The 25,832-nt window shown below is 37.5% G+C and overlaps 1 protein-coding gene across 1 annotated transcript; it reads left to right on the forward strand.

The window, feature by feature from the left end:
• The first annotated feature begins 1,023 nt into the window (after positions 1-1,023).
• On the forward strand, positions 1,024-25,718 carry LOC139784958 (uncharacterized). Its single transcript, XM_071724133.1, has 11 exons — positions 1,024-2,377; positions 3,308-3,372; positions 3,669-3,723; positions 14,131-14,320; positions 14,405-14,626; positions 14,776-14,946; positions 15,073-15,150; positions 16,159-16,347; positions 17,248-17,450; positions 25,252-25,411; positions 25,491-25,718. The coding sequence occupies exons 4-11, from the start codon at positions 14,131-14,133 to the stop codon at positions 25,580-25,582; spliced, it is 1,305 nt and encodes a 434-aa protein (XP_071580234.1). The 5' UTR covers positions 1,024-2,377; positions 3,308-3,372; positions 3,669-3,723; the 3' UTR covers positions 25,583-25,718.
• The last annotated feature ends 114 nt before the right edge of the window (positions 25,719-25,832 follow it).

Raw genomic sequence — 25,832 nt, forward strand, 5'->3', positions numbered from 1 at the left:
GTCGCAAGGTGTAATTTTTCCGCGTCTTGTAACGAAACTAATTGCCGTATAAAGGACCCCCCACTAAACCACGTGATTTTAGGCCCCGGTGAAAATGGCTGAATTTTTAATATGTTGTACTTTTTGAGTCATTGAACAAATATTTCTTCAGGCAAAATGTCAATAAATGGACTGTTTCAGCGTTTCAACCCTTAGAAGCTTGAGGTCAGACCAGCAAAGATATCACTTTCGGATCAATGCGGTTACTGTTATAAGGGAACAATATGAATTTTTGGTAAACAAAATAATTAAAAAGTAATTTGTTTATGATAGTATTGTTTAAACAATATGATAGTATTGTTTAAACAATATGATAGTATTGTTTGAACAATTTGAAAACGTCATTGTTTACAGGAACGATTCGGGGTGCTTTCTGTACGTGAGTCCCCTTGCCTCTCATGATTCGGGGTGCTTTCTGTACGTGAGTCCCCTTGCCCCTCACAATTCGGGGTGCTTTCTGTACGTGAGTCCCTTTGCCTCTCACGATTCGGGGTGCTTTCTGTACGTGAGTCCCCTTGCCTTTCACGATTCGGGGTGCTTTCTGTACGTGAGTCCCCTTGCCTCTCACGACTCATAAATCTCGCTCATCTATTTGTGTGAGAGGCAAGGGGACTCACGTACAGAAAGCACCCCAAATCGTGAGAGGCAAAAGGACTCACGTACAGAAAGCACCCCGAATCGTGAGAGGCAAGGGGACTCACGTACAGAAAGCACCCCGAATCATGAGAGGCAAGGGGACTCATGTACAAAAAACACCCCGAATCGTGAGAGGCAAGCAGGGGACTCACGTACAGAAAGCACCCCGAATCGTTCCTGTAAACAATGACGTTTTCAAATTGTTCAAACAATACTATCATATTGTTTAAACAATACTATCATATTGTTTAAACAATACTATCATAAACAAATTACTTTTTAATTATTTTGTTCACCAAAAATTCATATTGTTCTCTTATAACAGTAACCGCATTGATCCGAAAGTGATATCTTTGCTGGTCTGACCTCAAGCTTCTAAGGGTTGAAACGCTGAAACAGTCCATTTTTTGACATTTTGCCTGAAGAAATATTTGTTCAATGACTCAAAAAGTACAACATATTAAAAATTCAGCCATTTTCACCGGGGCCCAAAATCACGTGGTTTAGTGCGGGGTCCTTTCCAACTAATTATATGATTTTCGTTATCACTTAAGTCTTCCTTACCAAGTGCATTTCTAACAAGTTTTATCATGTGACACGCGTCATAAAAAATATATATACGTTTAGACTCATCAGCGGGATGAACAAAATATGGTACAATCTGTTCAATTTCAGTTTGTTTCAAACGTGCGCCCAATTCTTCACACATAGATATATTGGAAGATACTCCATCAAACGTAATACTGACAATATCTAGATCGTTTTCATGAAGTGCACATAAAAACGGCACCGATGTCAACAAAACCATGTGATTTTTGTCCATCCCAATCAACACTTTTTCTAATACTCATTTCATCGAAAGTTAAATTGAACACTATTTTCTTATTTTTTTCGCAAGCATTTCGAACTACATTGCGTACGGTTTTTAATGCTTGGTCAGATATACCGGAGTCGCTACTAATATTTCGCATCCATGTTCGAATAGTAGTTGGATGTGGAAGACATTTTAAAAACGTTTTTCTTAGGAATAAGTATGCCGCAGGGGAGTGAAAATGGAGCGTACAAGCAAAACATCTCAAAGCGTGTGGAAAAACTTTTGGCTTTCGCTCATTTAAAAGTCTTATTAGTAATTCTTCTACAGGACCAGGCACTACATCCTATAAAACATTACGATATTATTTAATTTACCACCCGTAACATGATAAATTACACCATTTCTACTTTACCGAAGTATTCGCGTTCTCTATACGTTTATATGCAATGTCGAAATAAAATAAGAAGAAACTTGTTATTTTAACTTCTTACATTTACCTAATTACTTTTACATTTACATGATTACTTACTTTTCTTTACTTTTCTTACTTTCTTAAGGGGATCCTGAATACCGACAAAAACAGTCAGAGCTCGTTCTAGCCGTTCTGTTTCAGTCGTTTCAGTTCCTTGTTCCACCTCGCTCCTCTTAATGCCTCCCTCCCATCACGTTTATTTTGCGTACGCATGCGCGAAACGAGAGAGAACGAACAGCCACACAACAGAATGTCTCTCTTTCTACGTCGCCTATACCCCCACTCCTCAAATTTGGGCATATGCTCGGTCTAGATATAATATGTCTATGGTCGTTACCATGGCAACGGATTGTGAGGCAGCACGGCGACGGTGCACAGGCAGCGCTAATTCCGTACTTCGAACGATCGAGATCAAGGTGCGTATATTCCGTGTGTTCCGTGGACTGTGTGTTCGGACGCTATTTAGTGCTAACAACCACATTCGACGTTGGATGCGAACGCGTTCGGATCCAACGTCGAACGTGTTTCGTTTCGATTATTTTTGTCGATTGCATCACAATCGGCCGCCACTAGTTTGCCGCCGCTGGCTTTAGTGTGCCATCAGTGTACATACACGAACACTGCTTCTTAGGGCCTAAGCAGAATGGCTGTCTTATAACCTTAAGGCAGTGTTTTATGCCTTAAATCTTTGTCTTATGTAACGCACAACACTGTACAGTAAAGGCATAAAACACTGCCTTAAGGTTATAAGACAGTCATTCTGCTTAGGCCCTTAGGAAGCTTATTTCTCTGTTTTTTTTGTCTGCCTCTTTTCTGTTTCTTTTTTCTCTACTTGCCTCTTTATCTGTTTGTCTTTGTCTCTTTTCTCTTTGTGCTTTTCTCTCTTTCTTTTTCTCTACCTGTCTTTCTCTCTGGCTGCGTTCGTTTTGGGCGCTCACGCGGTGTAAGCTTCATTCTATCTTTATCGCTCACTATATGCAGAAGGAAGATAGAATAAAGCTTACAGCATGGAGGTAAGAATAACAGGAGGGAGCGTAAACTGCGGAGTATGAAGCCGGAGACGGGAGAGGAAATCGTATTCTGGCCATCTTGGTAATACATAACTTAATTCTTCTTCTACCAAATTAAGAAGAAGAAGGATAAGTTATGTACTACCAAGACGGCCGCTTATGATTTCCTCTCACTTCTCTGGCTTCATACCTCTCGCCTAAAAGCTTGGTTTACGCTCCCTCCTGTTATTCTTACCTCCATGGCTTACAGCATGTAAGTAGCCAAATCAAACGCAGCCTCTGTTTCTCCGTATCTGTCTTTTAATTATTATCTCTCTTTCTGTCTCTTTCTTACAGGCTCTGATGTTTTCACCAGTTTCCATTAGTTAATCGGACATCAACGTGTTACAACCTGCTACACGGTAAGGACATTTTCAAATTTTTTGTAATCCTGTTCTTTTAATATCTTTGATTATTTGCGCATTGCATGCCTAAAAATGTTTGTAATAAATCTAAACTTGTAAAATAAAATAAAGTTTAATAAAATTAAATAACATTTAATAATAAATTCAATATTATTAATATGTAAGAAATGAAATAAATAATACTGAAATTTAATTTAATTTAAAAGGATATAATAAAAATCGAATAACATTTCATTTTTAATTGTGCATTTATAGTATATTGTGATATTAATTATTATGTCTCTTTCTTACAGGTTCTGTTGTTTCCATCAGTTTAAATCAGTTAATCGAACATCGACGTGCTACACGGTAAGGACATTTTTCAAATTTCTTGTAATCCTGTTCTTTAATATCTTTGATTATTTACGCATCGCATGTTTAAAAATGTTTATAATAAATCTAAACTTTTTGTAAACTAAAATAAAGTTTAATAAAATTAAATAACATTTAATAAATTCAATATTATTAATAATAAGTAAGAAATGATATAAATAGTATTGAAATTTAATTTAATTTGAAAGGATTTAATAAAAATCGAATAACATTTCATTTGTAATTGTACATTTACAGTATATTGTGATATTAATTGTAAATAACTCATTTCATTTTCACACTCATTTTCAAAGTTACAAATTTATTTTATTAATTTTAATAATTTCTCATGCAAAAGGAATATTAAACTTAACTTTTTACATTTGTAAAATATTTACTTTATAATAAAATTAATGTAAATGTAGACATTGTTTTACTTGATAAAAATGATCTTAGAAATACAACATTTTAGTTTATTGTATTAAACTTTATTTTATTTCACAGAGAGATTTAGATTTCACAGAAAGATCACATTTAAATTTATATAAAAGTTATTGTTGAAATATTATATTTGTTTAACCTTTAAGGTTAATTTTTTAAATAAGAATTTAATCGATATTACGTTACACACTATTTCATTTATCAAAAGGAGAATCTGAATTAACTTCAGGATTTAATATTGAATATATAACAAGAAGATTTCCAATAATTTTTTTGCAATATATGAGAGAATTATTTAACTGAAAATTTTTAAAGTAATAAATTAAAAGAAGTATTTAAAACATGAACTTGTTACCATTTGCCCCAATACAATATATTGATCTTCAATTCATTTTAAACCATATCATTGTAATAAAATCACATTAAGGCCAGAATTTTTTTCATGAGATGTGTTCAAATTTTCACATTTTACATGAATTAGGAATGTTCAGTGTAAAACTCGGGGCAGATGGCGCCATGGCGTTCTGTCCTGTCATGGCGGCGTCACTAACACTAACTCAATATACATGTGTGTGTTGGTGTATCTGTGAGCACATCCGTGAGATATAAGTACACTAGTTCTGTACTAGAGTGCACTAGTTCAGCAGTGCAGCAACAGAAAACAGACCTTATATCTCACGGATGTGCTCACAGATACACCAACACACACATGTATATTGAGTTAGTGTTAGTGACGCCGCCATGACAGGACAGAACGCCATGGCGCCATCTGCCCCGAGTTTTACACTGAACATTCCTAATTCCTGCCTAAGGGAAGGGTAATGTGAAAATTTTACCACATTTTATGAAAAAAATGAATTTTTTGTAAATTTCTTTGTATAATTGCAATATTACTAAAACATTTATTTTTGAATGTTTTGAATATATATTTATCGAGCCACTAGAAGTTTTCGTGTTCAAAATATACTTTTAAATGACTTTCGTACCATGTGAACAAACATTCATAGTTTGGTCCAAAATACAGAGAAATCGGGAAAATTAACATTTTAGCAAAACTGTTTCATCTACATTTTTCGTAACAAAACCGCAAAAGGCGTTTTTCCATAATTGAGTTCACACCCAACAGTTTAAATTTCGAATTTTTAAAATCCTGAATAAAAAATCTGAAGTGTATTTAATTTATATGAATTCTTGATGTGAATCTTTATATGAATCATTTCTGCATAAACTCCCGTAAATTTATTATACATAATCAATATCAAAGTCTTTTGTAACATTTCTATACGTTTCAACCAGAAAAAGGTAACAAAAATGTATAATACTTTATTAAAAAAAGTTTGTATTGCTACTGAGAAATTTAATACCGAACAAAATCTTATTCTAATCAATAAAAAAAAACCGTTTAATAAGAAGTTTTTAATGTGAATTACATTATTGCAAAAATTAAAATAATTAGAAATAATTTTCTAATAAATTAAGAGATTAAAAAAGGAAAAAACAATTAAAAGTCGATAAAAAATGCTTAATACTTTATAGTAATAATGTATGGAAGTGACCGGCGATTTGTATATATTAAAAAATTTATATATATATATATATATATAATGAACATATTCTATTCTTCATCTTCAATTTGTTGCTTTCAATAAATTGCTGCAGTAACTATTATTTCTTAACTTAGAAGCATGCCAAAGCGGAAAAGATACGGCGACTTGTCGAAACGTCAAGTTTATCGCCGGCTCGCTGAACAACGGCAAAAAGATATGATACTTGTAGATAGTTCGTCTTCGATCGATAATGATATTAATGTACCTGGGCTTACGGCTAATGTTGAACACGAGATACACGAGGACATCTTTATTTCTGCAACTGAAGCGGAGTGTAGAAAGGCTGAAAATTACCGCCAATTCAGAATTAATACTGCAAATACCTATCAAGAAAATCTTATTGATATTCAGAACATCGAAATAGCTGTGGAAAACTGCATTGCACAAATTATCGTGCCGGAAGATATAGGTTGCAACAGTGACTCGGATGAGGAAATTCAAGAGAATGATCCAGCAATTATTCCTAAAACCTTCGATTTTAAACAGGAATTAATATCGTTCGCTTTGGATACTCAAATAAAACATGCTCATTTGAACCGCCTCTTAAAACTTTTGAGAAAAGCGGGACACGAAAACTTGCCAGAAGACGCTCGTACTCTATTAAAAACACCGCATACTTCTAGTCGTCAAATTACTCAATGTCCACCTGGAGAATACCTTCATTATGGATTACAAACAGCTCTCGAAGAACACTTGCGTGAAAAAACATTTTGCATCGCTGGGACGGAAATTAAAATCGATTTAAATATCGATGGTCTACCCATAGCGAAATCCTCTGGTGCAAGTTTGTGGCCAATTTTGGGAAAAATTATTCACGACTCTTTTAAGACCCCGTTTGTTATTGGAGTATATTATGGCGTCCAAAAACCACATTCACTTGACGACTATCTAACACCTTTTATAAATGAGTATAAGAGATTAAACAATAAAGGATTTGTCGTGGATTCGAAGAGATTTATTGTAACAATAAGGTGCATAATTTGTGACAGTCCTGCGAGGTCGTTTGTAAAATGTACAAAACAATTTAATGGGTACTTCAGCTGCGGAATATGTATCGAAGAAGGAGATTTTATGAATCGAATGGTCTTTCTTTCTGAATCAGCACCTCTACGTACAAATGAAAGTTTTAGGAACAGAACAAATGAAGAGCATCATACAGGTACCTCACCATTTGAGTCATTACCTATAGATATGATAATTCAATTTCCGCTCGACTGTATGCATTTAGTGTGGTTGGGAGTTATGAAGACATTGTTAACAACATGGTTGGATCGTCGTAAAATTCCAACATTGAGTGCCGAGACTGTACACAAATTATCTGATGCGTTAATAACTTCTGCACAATGGATGCCCAAGGAATTCAATAGGAAACCTCGAGGATTGCAGGAATTGCATCGTTGGAAAGCCACTGAATTCCGAACTTTTTTGCTTTACTTGGGACCGATTTTGCTACAACCAATTCTTCCCAAAAAGTATATAATCCATTTCAATGTCCTAAGTTGCGCGATGCGGATTGTTGCGAATCGAAGAAAGGAATATTCGCGAAGTGAATATTCCTGAGTGCGAACATTCTTCGAGATCGCTCGAATGGCTCCAAACCGCGACGGTTTACTTCCCCCCTTTTTTTTGTTGTTTTCGAGCCAACGGCCAGGTGTTTCTCGCGTGATCGCAAGCACCGCGACCAATAGACGATTTGGAGCCAATCAGCGTTTCTCACGTCACCGAATTCCTCGCGGCCTAACGCGAAGCTCCGGCCGCGATCCCTTGCCTGCTCCGGCCGGGACGGGCAGTGAGCCATCATAACTCGTACGCGATACATTATCGACGTCGAGAACACGGAGTAACATAGCGAGTGCGAAATAGCGAGTGCGAAATAGCGAGTGCGAAATAGACACGCGCATACAGTGTAACCCGCTTTTAAAGGGACTGACTTTTTTCTTGTATTTATTGTCTTGTACTTTCCACGGCGCGCAGCGCGAAAACGTCGAGCGGTCCACTAACATTTAATGGTCCTTCGAGCCGGATTAGTGAATAAAAGACCGGCATAGACAGTTCGACCGCCTCAATAGTGACCGCGTTGTGCTGCTCCGAGACAGACGGACCGTCGCGCTCACTCGACTCGCTCGAAAAGGAGTTCGCCGTTCGAACCGTTGCCCATCGCGGTGTGATCGGACAGTCATTACCGGTTCATCGGGTACTTCGCGATACGTGCCCTCGACTCCGTGGCTCACTCCGAACGTTGAGCGCTCTGCACCCGCTCTCCTAAAGATTGGTGCCTTGTGATTTTGTGAAGTGCTTCGGAAGCTCCTGCGTGACCTCCAGCAAACGTATCGTGATCCTTTCTATACGCATCCGCCGCCCAACGGCGCCCTGCTTTGCGACGTGCTATACGTCCCTGCCTCCCGCGAGTATCGCCCTGCTACTCGCCGCGGAGTCGCACCCCGAGACGTGCGAGACGTCCCTGCCTCCCGCGAGTACCTGCTACTCGCCGCGGAGTCGCACCCCGAGACGTGCCAGACGTCCCTGCCTCCCGCGAGTACCTGCTACTCGCCGCGGAGTCGCACCCCGAGACGTGCCAGACGTCCCTGACTCCCGCGAGTATCGCCCTGCTACTCGCCGCGGAGTCGCACACCGAGACGTGCCAGACGTCCCTGCCTCCCGCGAGTATCGCCCTGCTACTCGCCGCGGAGTCGCACCACGAGCGTCTTCGCTCGACAAGAAGATTGACACGCAAGTGTCTGAAAGATTTCTACACGATCTAGACATCCGCTTAACATGCCTTCGGATCTCGAAAATCTACTCATCGCTCAAGGCGATACGATTGCTACGCTCACGCGATCGCTGACGAACTTTAAGAAGCTTGCCAAGGCTCAGGTCACCCTCCCCAAGACGAAAGGGAGACTGACGAACTTGGAAGCGCTCTGGGCGCAAACTCGAGCCCTTCATATCCAGATTCTGCAGACGGCTACGGCGGAGGAGAAGAAGTCGACCCCCTACTTTCAACAAGAGGAAATTCTCGCCGCCGAGGACGCCTACTTCAACGCAGTGGACCACCTACAAGAAGTCATCGGTAGATTAAGTAACGACGCCCCGAGCGCGCCGTATCGAGGTAACGAGTCTTCTTATCGCGACGCGCACTCCGGAGTGTCATTGCATCTGCCTCGTATCTCGCTTCCGAACTTTTCTGGTGCTTTCGCTGAATGGGAGAATTTTCGCGGAATCTTCGAGTCTTTAGTAGCAAACAGTGAATCGTTGACAAGAACGCAAAAATTACATTATCTGAAAGCGAGCCTCTCCGGCGAGGCCGCGTCGTTGATTAATAACATTCAAATTTCTGACGCGAACTACGAGGCAGCTTGGCAACTTCTTACCGACGAATACGACAACCGCAACGCGATTATTCACGCGCATATCCATTCGTTCGCCGACTTACCGAAAATGAAAAACGAGAACGTGACCGAGTTGAAAAAACTTCGCGATAGTGTGTCCGCATCTCTCGCCGCGTTAACGAATCTCGATCGTCCGGTCGATATGTGGGACAACCTCCTAGTTTATATTATCTCGCAAAAGTTCAGTCCGCGAACGCGAAATGAATGGCATCTTAAACGAGGCGACACGGATGCGTACCCTACGTATAAAGAGATTCATGACTTCATGACTCTTCGCATTCGCGGTCTCGCGGATTACCCTTCGCTATCCGAATCTGCGTCAAATGGTGCGCGCGGTAATAAAGCTCGTGCTTCGGTGAATACTGTTTCGCCCGTCAAATGCGTCCGTTGTTCCGGAAACCATGGTCTGGCAAAGTGTAATCAATTTCTAAGTCTGTCGGTCGAGCAGCGTCGACTCGCCGCGCGACAGCATAAATGTTGCTTTAATTGTTTGAGAACCGAGCATTTTTTAAACAATTGTCCGAGTAAAGGAACGGTGCAATCAATGCCACCAAGCTCACCATTCGCTGCTTCACCGCGAGGGTACGGAAGCTGGTACTAAATGTACGCTTTCCGCGATTAATTCGCCGTCCTCAGCTCCGTCAGCTGTGTCAGTCGCCGCTGCCTCCGAGTCACCGGCCGCGCCCTCAGCGTTCGTTCAAAACGTGCATGCTACTCGAGATTTTGTAAAGCAGCCGCCTCATGTACTTCTCGCCACCGCGTATGTTAGTTTAAGTACAATCGAGGGCCGCACATTTAAAGTACGTGCACTAGATCAAGGCTCGACATACAGTTTCATATCAGAATCTCTTTGTCAGACTATGCGAACCAGGCGTCATCGTGCCGCGTTGAAAATACATTGTTTTGGAGAAAAATTTAATGGAATCGCGCGGTCGCAAGTTAATCTTACTCTCGCGCCCTGCGACAAACAGGGACCGATATTCCCCTTCTCGGGCTACGTATATCAGAGAATCACTTCTTATACCGCCTCTCAACAGAAGCCGGCCGCACATTGTGGCCGCATCTACGCGATTTACCTTTAGCAGATCCTGATCCCTCATGTAATCACCCGATTCATGTATTAATCGGCGCGGATTTATACGGGTCTCTGCTACTCGACGGCCTACGTCAAGGCCCGGTCGGCACACCGACGGGCCAGCTTACAATTTTCGGATGGATCCTCTCCGGTCCCGTCGGCCCTGCGCGCCCGGCCGGAGAGTCCGCTTCTGTCCTGAATTGCGTATCCTGCGAGGATACGAATTCCTTAATTCAAAGTTTTTGGGAGGACGAAAGTATCCCCTCTCGAACTCCTCTCACCGAAGAGGACGAACGTTGCGAGAGGCATTTTGCGACGACTCATTCTCGCGATTCACAAGGACGCTACATTGTGCGTTTGCCGTTCAAAAACGGCCCCCCTCGCGTCGGCGACACATTTCGAAAGGCTTCCTTTCTGTACTCCAATATGGAGCGCCGACTCTAAAATGTTCCGACAAATACTCGTGCATCGGGATGACGCGGACTATCAACGAATTCTTTGGCGCCCTCCCGACAGTCTGTTGATTCGGCTTTACCGCTTACTCACCGTGACCTACGGGCAAAAACCTTCGCCTTTTCTCGCACAGCGCTCCCTTCTCCAATTAGCTCGCGACGAAGGTAAAGACTTCCCCGACGCGGTCAATATAATCGAAGAGTCGACCTACGTCGATGATGTTCTTTTCGGAGCAGACGACCTTCTGTCTCTGCTCGAAAAGCGCAAGCAACTCGTGGGCATAATAAATCGCGGATGTTTTCCTCTTCGAAAATGGGCCTCGAATTCAGCCGAACTTTTGACGGATATTCCAGAGGACCAACGGGAATCCTCGGACTATCCGATCAATCACGATGACACGCTCAAGGTCCTCGGCCTGTCTTGGTCTCCGCGCGATGACTCGTTTCGTTTCGTAATTTCGCCATACGCCGTGACAGTTCATACTAAGCGCTCCGTTTTATCGTTTATTGCAAAGCTGTATGACCCCCTCGGCTGGGCGTCACCGATAGTCATCGCGGCCAAGATGTTGATGCAGGAGCTCTGGCTCCGTAGATTGGGATGCTCCCATCCCCGATGATCTTCTGCATCAGTGGATCAATTACGTTTCAGACTTGCCTAATATTAGCAAAATACGCATTCCTCGATGGACAGGGATGCGTCAAGATAAACTCGATGTTGAATTGCACGGCTTCGCGGACGCCTCCACTCGCGCTTACGCCGCTGTATCGCGATCAAGTTCCTTACGCTCCCTCCACCCCTTTATCGGGAAAGATAAATTAATCCGGCTTGGCGGGCGGCTCGAAAACTCCGCGCTGAGTTACAATGAGCGACACCCCGTCATACTTCCCAGACATCATATTGCCGAACTTTTGATCGATCAAGCACACCGACGCTCCCTCCATGGAGGGACTCAACTCACGCTTAGATGTCTCCGTCAAAATTATTGGTTAATTTCAGCGCGAAGCATGATCAAATCTCACATTCATAAATGTGTTACATGCGTTCGACATTCCGCGAAAACCCCGACGCAACTAATGGGTGATCTCCCGAGTCCCCGAGTAAATCCTGCTCCTCCGTTCTCTCACACGGGCATAGATTACGCCGGACCTATGAACATTACCCCCGTTGTCGGTCGCGGTCAAAAGGGGAGCAAACACTACGCCGCGGTATTCGTTTGTCTCGCCACTAAGGCGATCCACCTCGAAAGTGTGGAGGATTACTCCACCGATGGATTCCTCGCGGCATTTCAACGGTTTGTCAGTCGCCGCGGACTGCCATCGGACATGTACAGCGATAATGGCACGAATTTTGTGGGTGCTGACCGCGAGCTCCAACGCAGCTTCCGCGCGCTTGTGAACAACCCCTCCCTTAAGGAAATTCTCGCTAACGACGGTGTACGGTGGCATTTCGTGCCCCCTGCGGCACCACATTTCGGCGGGCTTTGGGAGGCTGGAGTGAAGAGCTTTAAGCACCATCTCAGGCGAGTGACTGGTGCTCGCACTCTGTCTCGCTCTGAATTCGTTACGCTTTTATGTAAGATAGAGGCTTGCTTGAACTCGCGACCGATCTCTCCACTTAGCGACGATCCGTCCGATTATACCGCTTTGACGCCTGGTCATTTCCTTATCGGCCGACCGCTCACGAGCGTACCGGAGGAATCCGTCCTCGAAATCAATGCGAATCGTTTGTCGCGATGGCAACACGTACAATTAATGCTCGAACAAATCTGGCGTTCTTGGTCGTCGGACTATTTACATTCATTGCAACAGCGCGTTAAATGGACCGAATCTCACGATAATCCGAAGGTTGACGAGTTAGTTTTACTTAAGAATAACCTACTCCCTCCTTCAAAGTGGGAACTCGCAAGGATTCAGCAAGTCCATCCCGGACTTGACGGTCGCGTTCGCGTCGTCACATTGCGCACCGCCAATTCCGAGCTTAAACGACCAATAACGCAGATCTGTCGGTTGCCTGCATCTATCCGTCCACCGGGACCCGTAGAATCTCGTTAAATTTAAGCCAGCGTTTTTCTTCTCTCATTAGATTTAAGGACATTGTGTTAACTCTAACAAATGTATATAATGTATATAAAGTTGTATAATAAGACGTCCACACGCTCCTCTGTGCGACCTTGTCAATCCCCGTTTGTTTCGCATTCCGTCGAATACGAGGCGGGCGGCATGTTGCGAATCGAAGAAAGGAATATTCGCGAAGTAAATATTCCTGAGTGCGAACATTCTTCGAGATCGCTCGAATGGCTCCAAACCGCGACGGTTTACTTCCCCCCTTTTTTTTGTTGTTTTCGAGCCAACGGCCAGGTGTTTCTCGCGTGATCGCAAGCACCGCGACCAATAGACGATTTGGAGCCAATCAGCGTTTCTCACGTCACCGAATTCCTCGCGGCCTAACGCGAAGCTCCGGCCGCGATCCCTTGCCTGCTCCGGCCGGGACGGGCAGTGAGCCATCATAACTCGTACGCGATACATTATCGACGTCGAGAACACGGAGTAACATAGCGAGTGCGAAATAGCGAGTGCGAAATAGACACGCGCATACAGTGTAACCCGCTTTTAAAGGGACTGACTTTTTTCTTGTACTTATTGTCTTGTACTTTCCACGGCGCGCAGCGCGAAAACGTCGAGCGGTCCACTAACACGGATACTGTGCGATTCACGTGATTGCTATGTCAACAATAACTATGCCAAAGAACTGTTGGTTTACTTTGTACATACAACAATTTAAAATCCTTTACGGAGAACAGTATGTCACAAGTAACGTACATAATTTGATCTATTTGAATGAAGCTGTAAAGACATTTGGCCCACTAGACGGCTTTAGTGCTTTCGATTTTGAAAATTATATGCAAATTTTGAAACATCTGCTACGAAAACACGCGAATCCATTGCAACAAATTCATCGGCGATTATCGGAAAAAAATGGTCAAGATAAATCTGTGCAAATGATAGAAACCACGAATATTAAGTATCCTCTAGTAAAGAGACCACTTAGGTCGAAACTTCCTATGGATTGTCACAGCGAGCATCGAGTTTTACAATTTAAAACTTTCGAAGTGTCAAACAAAAGGCCAGATAATTGCTGCTTACTGACTGATGGAACTATCATCTTCATCAATCATATTGCATTCCGGGGAAATGTTATTATAGTTATTGGTTGTGCATTTTTAAATAAAGAGGATATTCAAAACTATCCATGTTCATCGAGCAAAATGCACATTTATAAGATAAAAAATCTGTCACCACCACAAACATGGCTTGCGGAACAAATAAGCCGCAAACTTTTATTAGTAACGTTTGAAGAAACCCAATACGCAATACCGCTTTTGCACCATTAATCTATATATATATATATATCTATATATATGGAACCCATTTCTTCGTAGATGGTGCAGTATTTTGTCGTCTTTTTCGATGAATTTTGTAACCTTGTTCCTGATAATTGGGTCAAATCTAATTCTAAGTCCGTTTGCTGGCCTCCGAAGAAAAAGAAATTTACGAAGCAAAAGATGCATTTACTCGAACCAGACGGCGAGTGGCAAGAATATAAATATCATAAATTGCTGGGACCATTCGGTCGGTATACTTTTATTAAACTATTTACACAGATAATACTTTGTAAAAGAATTTGTAAACTAATATACCCTTATATATTTACAGAAACATTTGAAGTAGCTAATAAAGTTGAAGAGCATTGTATGCAAGCTTCGACGAATGAAGATACCGATGAAACATGTTCCAAAGCACTATCTGGAACGATGAAAAAACGTGTTGGTAGAAAGCCTCCACGCTTGGAAAGTGCGTCAGAAGAAGAAGAAGGAGAAGAAAAGAAAAGTGCGTCAGAAGAAGAAGAAGAAGAAGAAAAGAAAGAAGAAGAAGCAAGTAATGTTGACAGGAATATTTACAATTTACAATTCAAATAATTCTAGATAATAATATAATAGTACATTTTGAATTAATTTCCCTTCTTTCTGCCATATTACATATGTGGTACTTCATGTTCGTATATATTTTTGTTGAAAACTTGATAGAACTAAATGAGGCGAACGAAGGTTCTAAAAATAATTCAAATTTGGTGTTCGAGAAGGAATTGTCATATGCTCAAAAACAAACAAAGAGTAAGTTGCCTGCATCTGGACGTATGGACTGCGACTTAAAGTGCCATGTGGGAGCGGCAACGAGTAAGGCGGCAAAGTCTGTTCGTAAGTATGAAATATATCAATTATATTATAAAAACATAAAATCTCACAATGTTATTCAAAATAAAAAGTATTTTTAGGTGAGGGTACGAAATTATAAAAATTACATTTTTACAAATAATGTTACAGTTCAGCCCACAACACAAAAATATATTTCGACAGGTGGGAGAGAGGGATCATCAGTGCCCATGAAAAAACGTAGAACAGGTAATATTAATTAATATGTCAGTAATCGTTTCCGTCGGCACTTCAAATGAAATGGGTAAATTAAAAGGATAGGATAGCGTGATAAAATAAAAATGAAAACTGTTCGTATAATATAATTCAAAGTTACCTCACATAATTATGGGTAAAAGAAAGTAATTGAAAAAAATTTTTTTGCCTGATTCATAAGTACAATGTCGAGATGTGCTACCATTTAACCATTTTTTATCAGTCGATAGCCGAAGCTTCCTACGATTAAGTTTTTACCGGATAGACGTGAAATTTGAACTACATCACTTTGGAACCCTGGCAAAACAATGTTTTGTTTTACTCCACAGATTTTTAAAAAATTAACATTTAAAAACAATTATTTATTTTAATTGTTTATTATTTTTCATGGTTTTTTTTCAAATGTTCTTTATAATCTCAGGAGTAAGATATGAAAAAAACAAAAACGTTACTGTTTTTTCCAGGATTCAAAAGATATGTAGTTCAAATTTCACATCTATCCAGTGAAAACTTTATCGTAAAAAGCTTCGGCTATCGACCAATAAGAAATGGTCAAATGTTAACATATCTCAACATTTTAGTAATGAATTAGGCCAACATTTTATTATGAATTATTTTGTTTTACACATAATTATATGAGTTAACTTTGAACTATATTATACAAACAAATTTACAATGAAAAAGTCAATTTTTTAATGAAATTTGGTCAAATTTTCACACTACCCTGTTCATAAGAAAACTAATAAAAATTCACCAGGAGACGCCTTCGGATCATTTAAAAAATGTTTTTGTCCTGATTGTGATAAAATAGTGATGTTGAAATAGTGTCTTTGACAGTTTTTATTAATGTAACCTTTCACCTTTTTTCAATACCAAATTATTTAAACAAAAAATTAGAAAATTGATAAGTTTTAAATCCCTTTCCTAGTTATTTCAAACATTTACAGCTCTAATGTTGTAATAATAAGGGTATAGTCTTATATTATTTTCATTTATTTACAGATGATCAAAATTCAGCTGCAACAAATGTATGGGAAAGCGGAGATGATACGGATACCACACAAACGAACGAAAGTTGTCGAACCAAGACGAACGAATCAATGGGATCGACTGTAAGTTCAGAAAATGATCGTGCACATGGTTTGCAAAGAGGAGAGCGCGGTCCTACCACCAAGAGGAATACTCAGTCAGGTATTGCTATTTTAATAGAATAATATTCATGTATAATCTGACCCTGGCAGTGCTAAACAGTTTTAATGAAAACGTCTGCAATTATAAAATATTTATATTTGTATTATAACTAAATAAATGTAATGGAATCGTTAAGGGGAAACTGTAATTTACTATTGCTATTTCATTTTAATATGTTATTATAATCACGATAATTTCACGTCAATTTGATTTTTATTTTATCGAATAGTTTTGTAGTCATGAATAAGGTTATAAAACTTCTCATAATGGAAACTTCCCATATGCATAAAGTTTTATTCAAGATTCTTTGTGCACCGGAGAACAAGAAATATATAAATTAAGCAAGACAATGTATAGCTACCGGTTGAATTATGACAGCATATTTGTTCGAAAATGTTATTTTTATTATGATTTTTCCAGTATATTTTTTATATATATACGATGGTTTAATTCAACATCTACTTCTTATCACAACAAATGAAATGAGATTGAAAGGAATTAAAAAAGAATGGAAAAGAATTAAGTTGACACAATTGTTGTATCTTATTTTAAGTATATCGATACTAATCAAAACATACCAATGAGTCTTACAGTAGAGTTTCATTTTTCATATGTATTTGAAAATATAAAAAAGAAATGAGCAAAAATACTTTTCGAACAAATATGTTGTTATAATTCAACCGATAGCTATATACATTATCGTCATTAATGTATACCTTTTTTGTTCTCTGGTACACGAATAACTTCCGATATCCCCTTTTGATCGCCATGGGTTCAATTTTACATGTTTTATATTGTCTATGATTATATAAAAATACTCGGTAAAATAAAATACAAATAATATCCATAAATAAATATCCACCTCGCATTTGTTGATCAAAATATGTACATCTACTTCAGAACCGATGACTGTGGGACAGTTCCTAAAATATTATAAACAGATGGAATCAAAATTGAATCATCTGATCAATTTGCAAGATCATGGCAGGCCACTGCCGCAGGAAGAGCAGAATCTTTTACCAGAATTTCCACTGGAAAATTACAGGGAATTCGAGAATTTTGATGCGAATCTGTCACAGTCTGCTGATGTTCGAAGTCAATTTGTAAGTTTGCATTGTTTTATATGTACAAGTATAGACATATGCTATCACATTTTCTGATTATATATATATATATATATATCTTTATGGTTCGACATATGTCGGGACCAACCATAAGCGATGTGTACATACGTATACGTTGATGTACATCGACATCCTAACTTGTATTCCGGAAGTATTTTCTATATGTATAATCAAAATACAAAGATATATCAAAATTAAGCTTTCTTATATGATTTATTAATTGTCGGTACCACTAAAAAATACATGAAAATCTGATTATAAGCAATATACATAACGTGAAATGCAATATACATGTTCTTGCAATAGCCGTTTACATCGTATTTCGTAGTTAGTTATCGTTTGTACACATTATATAAACTATTATATAAAAAAAGGATGCTTTTCATGCTTAGTAATTTAATAGGACCGCGAGAATTTTAACTATTTCTCTAAGCTATCGATATATAATAATGTAAAAGATTATTGCGAGTTCAGTAAACTCAAAAGTTTCCGTGTGTCACCAATCTTCATCGTAAAATTCTACAATTTCTGCAAAATGATAGAAGAAAATCGTGAATTCTACAATAACTTTTACTTTTAATAAACACGTCTTGCATTTCTATTCCGATTATACAATATTTTTTTACTTTCAGAAAATAGTTTACACTGATTACAGAAATTATACGCAGAATTACTATTAATACTATTATTTCAAAAATTGTTGCCAGCGACGTATTACACTGTACAACAAAAAGAAGCACAAGAACGAACCTTGCAGCATTTGATAGCTTTTTGGACGCAGAAAACGATCCCGTTTGCCAAATTGTTCTTTCACGTCACAATTTTGAGATATTTGCAGTTAAAGTTGCAAAAATGAGCTATTTTAGTGTATTTTGGCATATTATAACTGCGATATGTGACGCATCGGAGAATTTTAAGCGCAATCAAAATTAAGTATGTTGTTAGGACTTTCAGCCCTTAAAATAAATTTTTTGTGTTGCTTATGGTTAAAAAAATATTAATGATTAACGTAGTGTATATTGCATTAAAGTTGCAACTTACATATAGCTATTAAGGATCTATGAAATATTTTTTAATTAAACCTAAAGAGTTTTGCAGATCGCTGAAAACTAAACTTATGTCAAAGTTGATAAATTCAAAATGGCAAAGCCAATATGGCAGATATCAAAATTAATATAATGATCGAATTTTTACCTTTAACATCTGCTATAATAACTCTTCCATTTTTTAATTTATCTACTTTGACATCAGATTAGTTTTCAACAATCTGAAAAACCTTTTGAATAACATAATTAAAAAATACTTTATCGATCCTTAATAGCTATGTAAGTCGCAACTTTAATGCAACAGACTCTACGTTAATCATTAATATCTTTTTAACCATAACAAAAAAAGTCGTTTTAAGAGCTGACAGTCCTAACAACATACTTAATTTTGATTGTGATTAAATTTTTCCGATTCGTCACATATCGTAGTAATAATATGCCAAAATACACTAAAATAACCCATTTTTTGCAAATTTAACTGCAAATATGTCAAAATTGTGACGTGATAGAGCAATTTGCCAAACGGGATCGTTTTCTGCGTCCAAAAAACTATTGAATGCCGCAAGGTTCGTCCTTGTGGTTTTTCTTGCTGTACAGTGTAATGCATCGAGTAAAATATTGCAAGTTCTCAAGTAACCGAACGTATAGATAAAATTAATTAAGAAATATTTAAACTAAGCGGTCATGCTATTTACCATTGTACCGAGGAAATTCGTCCTCGTATGTAACGATACGTCGTAGAGTATAATTTTGATTTGGCTGTAAGTTTTTGGTATTTCGCGGTGCAACATATTCGCGAGTTAATCCTTAAATTAATTAAGACTTTAATCGACTATACTAGCAATGATCATAATCGTGGCAACGTTTATAATCGTCGTGATAAATCGTCACCCCGTTTCGACCATGGATTCGGGTCCTTCTAAAATTGATGTAATTTAAATGGTTATATTATAAGCATCCTATCTGAATAAATAAATTTAGCATGCTTATAATATAAGCATCTAAATTTCATCAATTTAATTATTCAGATCGGATACTTATAATATCTCGCGAAAATGTTGCACCACAAAATACCAAAAACTTACAGCGACATCAAAATTGTACTCTGCGACGTATCGTTACATGCGAGAACTGATTTCCTCGGTGCAATGGTAAATAGCAGGACTGCCCAGTTTAAATATTTTCCATTAATTTCATCTGTACGTACGGTTACTTGCAATATTTTATTTGATGCATTATTTAAGAATTTAACTCGCGAAAATGTTGCACTGCGAAATACCAAAAACTTACTGCCAAATCAAAATGTATACTCTACGACGTATCGTTGCATGCGAGAACCGATTTCCTCGGTGCAATGGTCGAAACGAGGTGACGATTTGTCACGACGATTATAATCGTTGCCAGTGTAGTCGATTAAAGTCTTAATTAGGTTAATTATATTGATTGGCGAAGTAAATGTTACTTATTCGGTTTTAATCTTTAAATAATGCACCAAGTAAAATATTGTAAGTAACTGCACGTACAGATGAAATTAATGAGAAATATTTAAACTGGACGGTCCTGCTATTTACCATTGCACCGAGGAAATTGGTCCTCGTATGTAACGATACGTCGTAGAGTACAATTTTGATTTGGCTGTAAGTTTTTGGTATTTCGCGATGCAACATTTTCGCGAGTTAATCCTTAAATAATGCACCGAATAAAATATTGCAAGTAACCGTACGTACAGATGAAATTAATTGGGAAATATTTAAACTGGTCGGTCCTGCTATTTACCATTACACCGAGGAAATTGGTCCTTGTATGCAACGATACGTCGTAGAGTATAAATTTTGATTTGGCTCTGTAAGCTTTTGATATTTCGCGATGCAACATTTTCGCGAGTTAATCCTTAAATTAATTAAGACTTTAATCGACTATACTAGCAATGATCATAATCGTGGCAACGTTTATAATCGTCGTGACAAATCGTCACCCCGTTTCGACCATGGATTCGGGTCCTTCTAAAATTGATGTAATTTAGATGGTTATATTATAAGCATCTTAAAATTAATTATTTAGATAGGATACTTATAATATCTCGTGAAAATGTTGCATTACGAAATACCAAAAACTTACAGCCAAATCAAATTTGTACTCTACGACGTATCGTTATATGCGAGGACTGATTTCCTCGGTGCAATGGTAAATAGCAGGACCGCCCAGTTTAAATATTTCCCATTAATTTCATCTGTACGTGCGGTTACTTGCAATATTCTACTCGGTGCATTATTCAAGGATTAACTCGCGAAAATGTTGCAATGCGAAATACCAAAAACTTACAGCCAAAATCAAAATGTGTACTCTACGACGTATCGTTACATGCGAGGACCGACTTCCTCGGTAAATAGTAGGACCGAACAGTTTAAATATTTTCCAATTAATTTCATTTGTACGGTACGGTTACTTACAATATTTTACTCGGTGCATTATTTAAAGATTAAAACCGAATAAGTAGCATTTACTTCACCAATCAATAATTAACCTAATTAAGACTTTAATCGACTATACTAGCAACGATTATAATCGTCGTGACAAATCGTCACCTCGTTTCGACCATGGATTCTGGTCCTTCTAAAATTGATGCAAATTAGATGCTTATATTATAAGCATCCTATCTGAATAATTAAATTTAGGATGCTTACAATATAACCATCTAAATTTCATCAATCTTAGAAGGACCAGAATCCATGGTCGAAACGGGGTGACGATTTGTCACGACGATTATAATCGTTGCCACGATTATAATCATTGCCAGTATAGTCGATTAAAGTCTTAATTAATTTAAGGATTAACTCGCGAAAATGTTGCATCGCGAAATATATGAAAAACTTACAGAGCCAAATCAAAATGTATACTCTACGACGTATCGTTACATACGAGGACCAATTTCCTCGGTGCAATGGTAAATAGCAGGACCGACCAGTTTAAATATTTTCCAATTAATTTCATTTGTACGGTACGGTTACTTACAATATTTTACTCGGTGCATTATTTAAAAATTAAAACCGAATAAGTAGCATTTACTTCACCAATCAATAATTAACCTAATTAAGACTTTAATCGACTATACTAGCAACGATTATAATCATTGCCAGTATAGTCGATTAAAGTCTTAATTAATTTAAGGATTAACTCGCGAAAATGTTGCATCGCGAAATATATGAAAAACTTACAGAGCCAAATCAAAATGTATACTCTACGACGTATCGTTACATACGAGGACCAATTTCCTCGGTGTAATGGTAAATAGCAGGACCGACCAGTTTAAATATTTCCCAATTAATTTCATCTGTACGTACGGTTACTTGCAATATTTTATTCGGTGCATTATTTAAGGATTAACTCGCGAAAATGTTGCACCGCGAAATACCAAAAACTTACAGCCAAATCAAAATTGTACTCTACGACGCATCGTTACATACGAGGACCAATTTCCTCGGTGCAATGGTAAATAGCAGGACCGTCCAGTTTAAATATTTCTCATTAATTTCATCTATACGTGCGGTTACTTACAATATTTTACTTGGTGCATTATTTAAAGATTAAAACCGAATAAGTAACATTTACTTTACCAATCAGTAATTAACCTAATAAGACTTTAATCGACTATACTGGCAACGATTATAATCGTCGTGACAAATCGTCACCTCGTTTCGACCATGGATTCTGGTCCTTCTAAAATTGATGAAATTTAGATGCTTATATTATAAGCATCCTATCTGAATAAATAAATTTAGAATGCTTATAATATAAGCATCTAAATTTCATCAATTTTAGAAGGACCAGAATCCATGAAATTTAGATGCTTATATTATAAGCATCCTATCTGAATAATTATATTTAGAATGCTTATAATATAAGCATCTAAATTTCATCAATTTTAGAAGGACCAGAATCCATGGTCGAAACTGGGTGACGATTTGTCACGACGATTATAATCGTTGCCAGTATAGTCGATTAAAGTCTTAATTAGGTTAATTATTGATCGGCGAAGTAAATGTTACTTATTCGGTTTTAATCTTTAAATAATGCACCAAGTAAAATATTGTAAGTAACCGCACGTACAGATGAAATTAATGAGAAATATTTAAACTGGACGGTCCTGCTATTTACCATTGCACCGAGGAAATCGGTCCTCGCATGTAACAATACGTCCTAGAGTCCTAGAGTAAAAATTTTGATTTGGCTGTAGTTTGCCCGTATTTCGTGGGCCAACATTTTCGTGTGTTAATTCTTAAATAATGCACCGTGTAGAATATTGCAAGTTCTCAAGTAATAACCAAACGTATAGATGAAATTAATGGAGAAATAGTTAAACTGGACGATCCTGCTATTGACCATTGCACTGAAGAAATCGGTCCTCATGTAACAATACGTCCTGCAGTAAAAGTTTTGATTTGTCTGTAATCTGTCGATATTTCGTGGGCCAACATTTTCGTGTGTTAGTCCTTTAATAAAGCACTGAGTAAAATATTTCAAGTAATCGAAAGTACAGATGAAATCAATCGACAAATAGTTTAACTAGGCGGTCCTACTATTTACACATTGCAATGAGGAAATCAGTTCTCAAATTTAATGATACACTGAGAAAAAATTATTCTGCATTTTAGTAAATATTAGTTTGCATACAACTGTTACTCTATTTATTAAAAAGAAGAAAGTTTTTCTTTTTTTATTTTAGAATACTTTTTTCTCAGTAAATACACGTGTACTAATGTATAAAAGGAAAATTTTTTTTATTTTAGTAAATGGGGTCACAGTTGTATGCAAACCAATATTTACTAAAATGCAGAACATTTCTTTTCTCATAATCAGTGTATGTCGTACAGTAAAGGTTTGATTTGGCTGTAACCTGTCGGTATTTCGTGGGCCAACATTTTCGTGTGTTAATCCTTAAATAATGCACCGAGTAGAATATTGCAAGTTCTCAAATAATAACTGAACGTATAGATGAACATAATTAAGAAATAGTTAAACTGGGCGGTCCTGTTATTTACCATTGCACCGAAGAAATCGGTTCTCGCATGTAACAATACGTCCTAGAGTAAAAATATTGATTTGGCTGTAGTCTGCCCGTATTTCGTGGGCCAACATCCAACATTTTCGTGTGTTAATCCTTAAATAATGCACCGAGTAAAATATCGCAAGTTCTCAAGCAACTGAACGTACAAATGAAATTAATTGAAAAATATTTAAACTGAGCGGTCCTGCTATTTACCATTGCACCGAAGAAATCGGTCCTCGCATGTAACAATACGTCCTAGAGTAAAAGTTTTGATTTGGCTGTAGTCTGTCCGTATTTCGTGGGCCAACATTTTTACCTGTTAATCTCTAAATGATGCGCCGAGTAAAATATTACAAAGATTCAAGTAACCGAACGTACGATAAAATTAATTGAGAAATAGTTAAACTGGGCGGGACTGCTATTTACCATTGTACCGATAAATACGGTCCTCGCATGTAACGATACGTCGTAGAGTATAACCTTTGATTTGGCTGTAATCTCTTGGTATTTCGCAGTCCATGATTTTCGCTTTTTAATCCCTAAATTATGCGTTGTGTAAAATATAGCTTATGCGAAGTATACGTAAAATTTGTCGAGGAATAATTTATTTGGTCGGACATGCTATTATCCATTATTTCGTGGAAATCGGTCCTCGCATGTGACGATACGTTTAGTAAAAGTTTTGTTTCAGCTATAATTTTTACTTATGTTTTCATTATTTTCATGCGTTTTTTCTTAAATAATGCACTGAATATAATATTTGAAAATTTCAAGTAACCGAACATGAAATTATTCGAAAAGTATAACTGGTCAGAGTCCTGCTGTTTGCTATTACATCGATGAAATCAGCGAAGAAGTCGAAAAACTTTTTTCTACAGTGTATCGTCGTAGAAGTTTGTATGGAAATCGATTTCTTTACTGTAACAACAAAAAGTAGAACCTCGTAACATTTTAATTAATTAGTTTATTTATTGATGTTAATTATTTTAATTCTAATTTTAATTAAATTGACTAATTTAAATTTATAATTACAACTTTATCAAGCACAACGCAGTAACAATGATTTAACATAACTTCTTTTTAACATAACTTTTAGTAAAAGATAGCATTTTAAAAAGCACACTGTACATTTAGTAGCTTGATGCTTATTCCTTTTTAAATAGTAAAATATTGGTAGATGTTCTTTATTATGAATAAATAATTCATTATGTGCTAAATATATATAAGTATATAAACAGCTTGATTGGACTCTCTAAACATTTTGGATTTTATATTTAAGAATGAATATGCTCAAAGAATGATGATACAACTTAATTCAGTAAAATTGTTCAGATAAGGAGGTCCCGGTTTTTTACATTGCATATATCTAATTACCGGTACCGGTCCTTATAATTCACAAGGAAACACGGCCCTACTTTGTTACGTTACATATCTTTGTATAAACTAGTACCGGGCCTGATAAGTTACCTTTCATATAGAAAATTACTGGGTCGGACCCAGCATGTGCCAAAAGTCCTGGTATGTGTTATTGCATCTCCGAAATGGTCCCGACATTATACAAACCATAAAGATATATATATATATATATATATATATATATATATATACATATATACATATATATACATACGTACGTACATACATCCATACATATATACATACATACATGCATAATCTCTGTTTTTAGATTCGCGACATACAACTGGTAGGCGGGGCAAACGCATCGAAATTTACGAGGGCGGTGTTGAGGCATGTCATGACTGATTCACTGGCGAAAATTTATTCCTGGTCTGGGCAGCGTAAAACACTGAAGTTCAGTTCAACTGTAATTTGTCAATTGATTATCAGTGAGTTTCTTGAAAATCAAAATATAATTCAAAACCTGCTTATATAAACGTGTCTTATGAAGCACTTTTTTTGTTGCAGAAACTATTTCCAAGCAAACAGATGCGACCAGAACGAGCATCAAAGAAATCATTAAATCGTGGTTGCAACATGCAACGGACAGGATGCGATAACTAATTGCGATAAGTTTCTATAAGTTTTACTAGTTTTTATAAGTTGTACACTAAGTAAATTCATAATAAGTTCATATATATAGTTCATATATTATATAAGTTTATAATAAGTTCAATAAATAATAAGTTTTGTATACTTTGTATAAGTTTGTACAAATTTTGTATACTCATAACTTTATATAAATTCGTCGTTTCTATATAACTTCTATATAACTATATAACTTTTGAATATATGAAATAATAAAAACTG

The sequence above is a fragment of the Temnothorax nylanderi genome, unplaced genomic scaffold, assembly GCF_030848795.1.
Source record: "Temnothorax nylanderi isolate EJ_2023f unplaced genomic scaffold, tnyl_v1.0 TNYL_tig0714_pilon, whole genome shotgun sequence".
Lineage (NCBI taxonomy): Eukaryota > Metazoa > Arthropoda > Insecta > Hymenoptera > Formicidae > Temnothorax > Temnothorax nylanderi.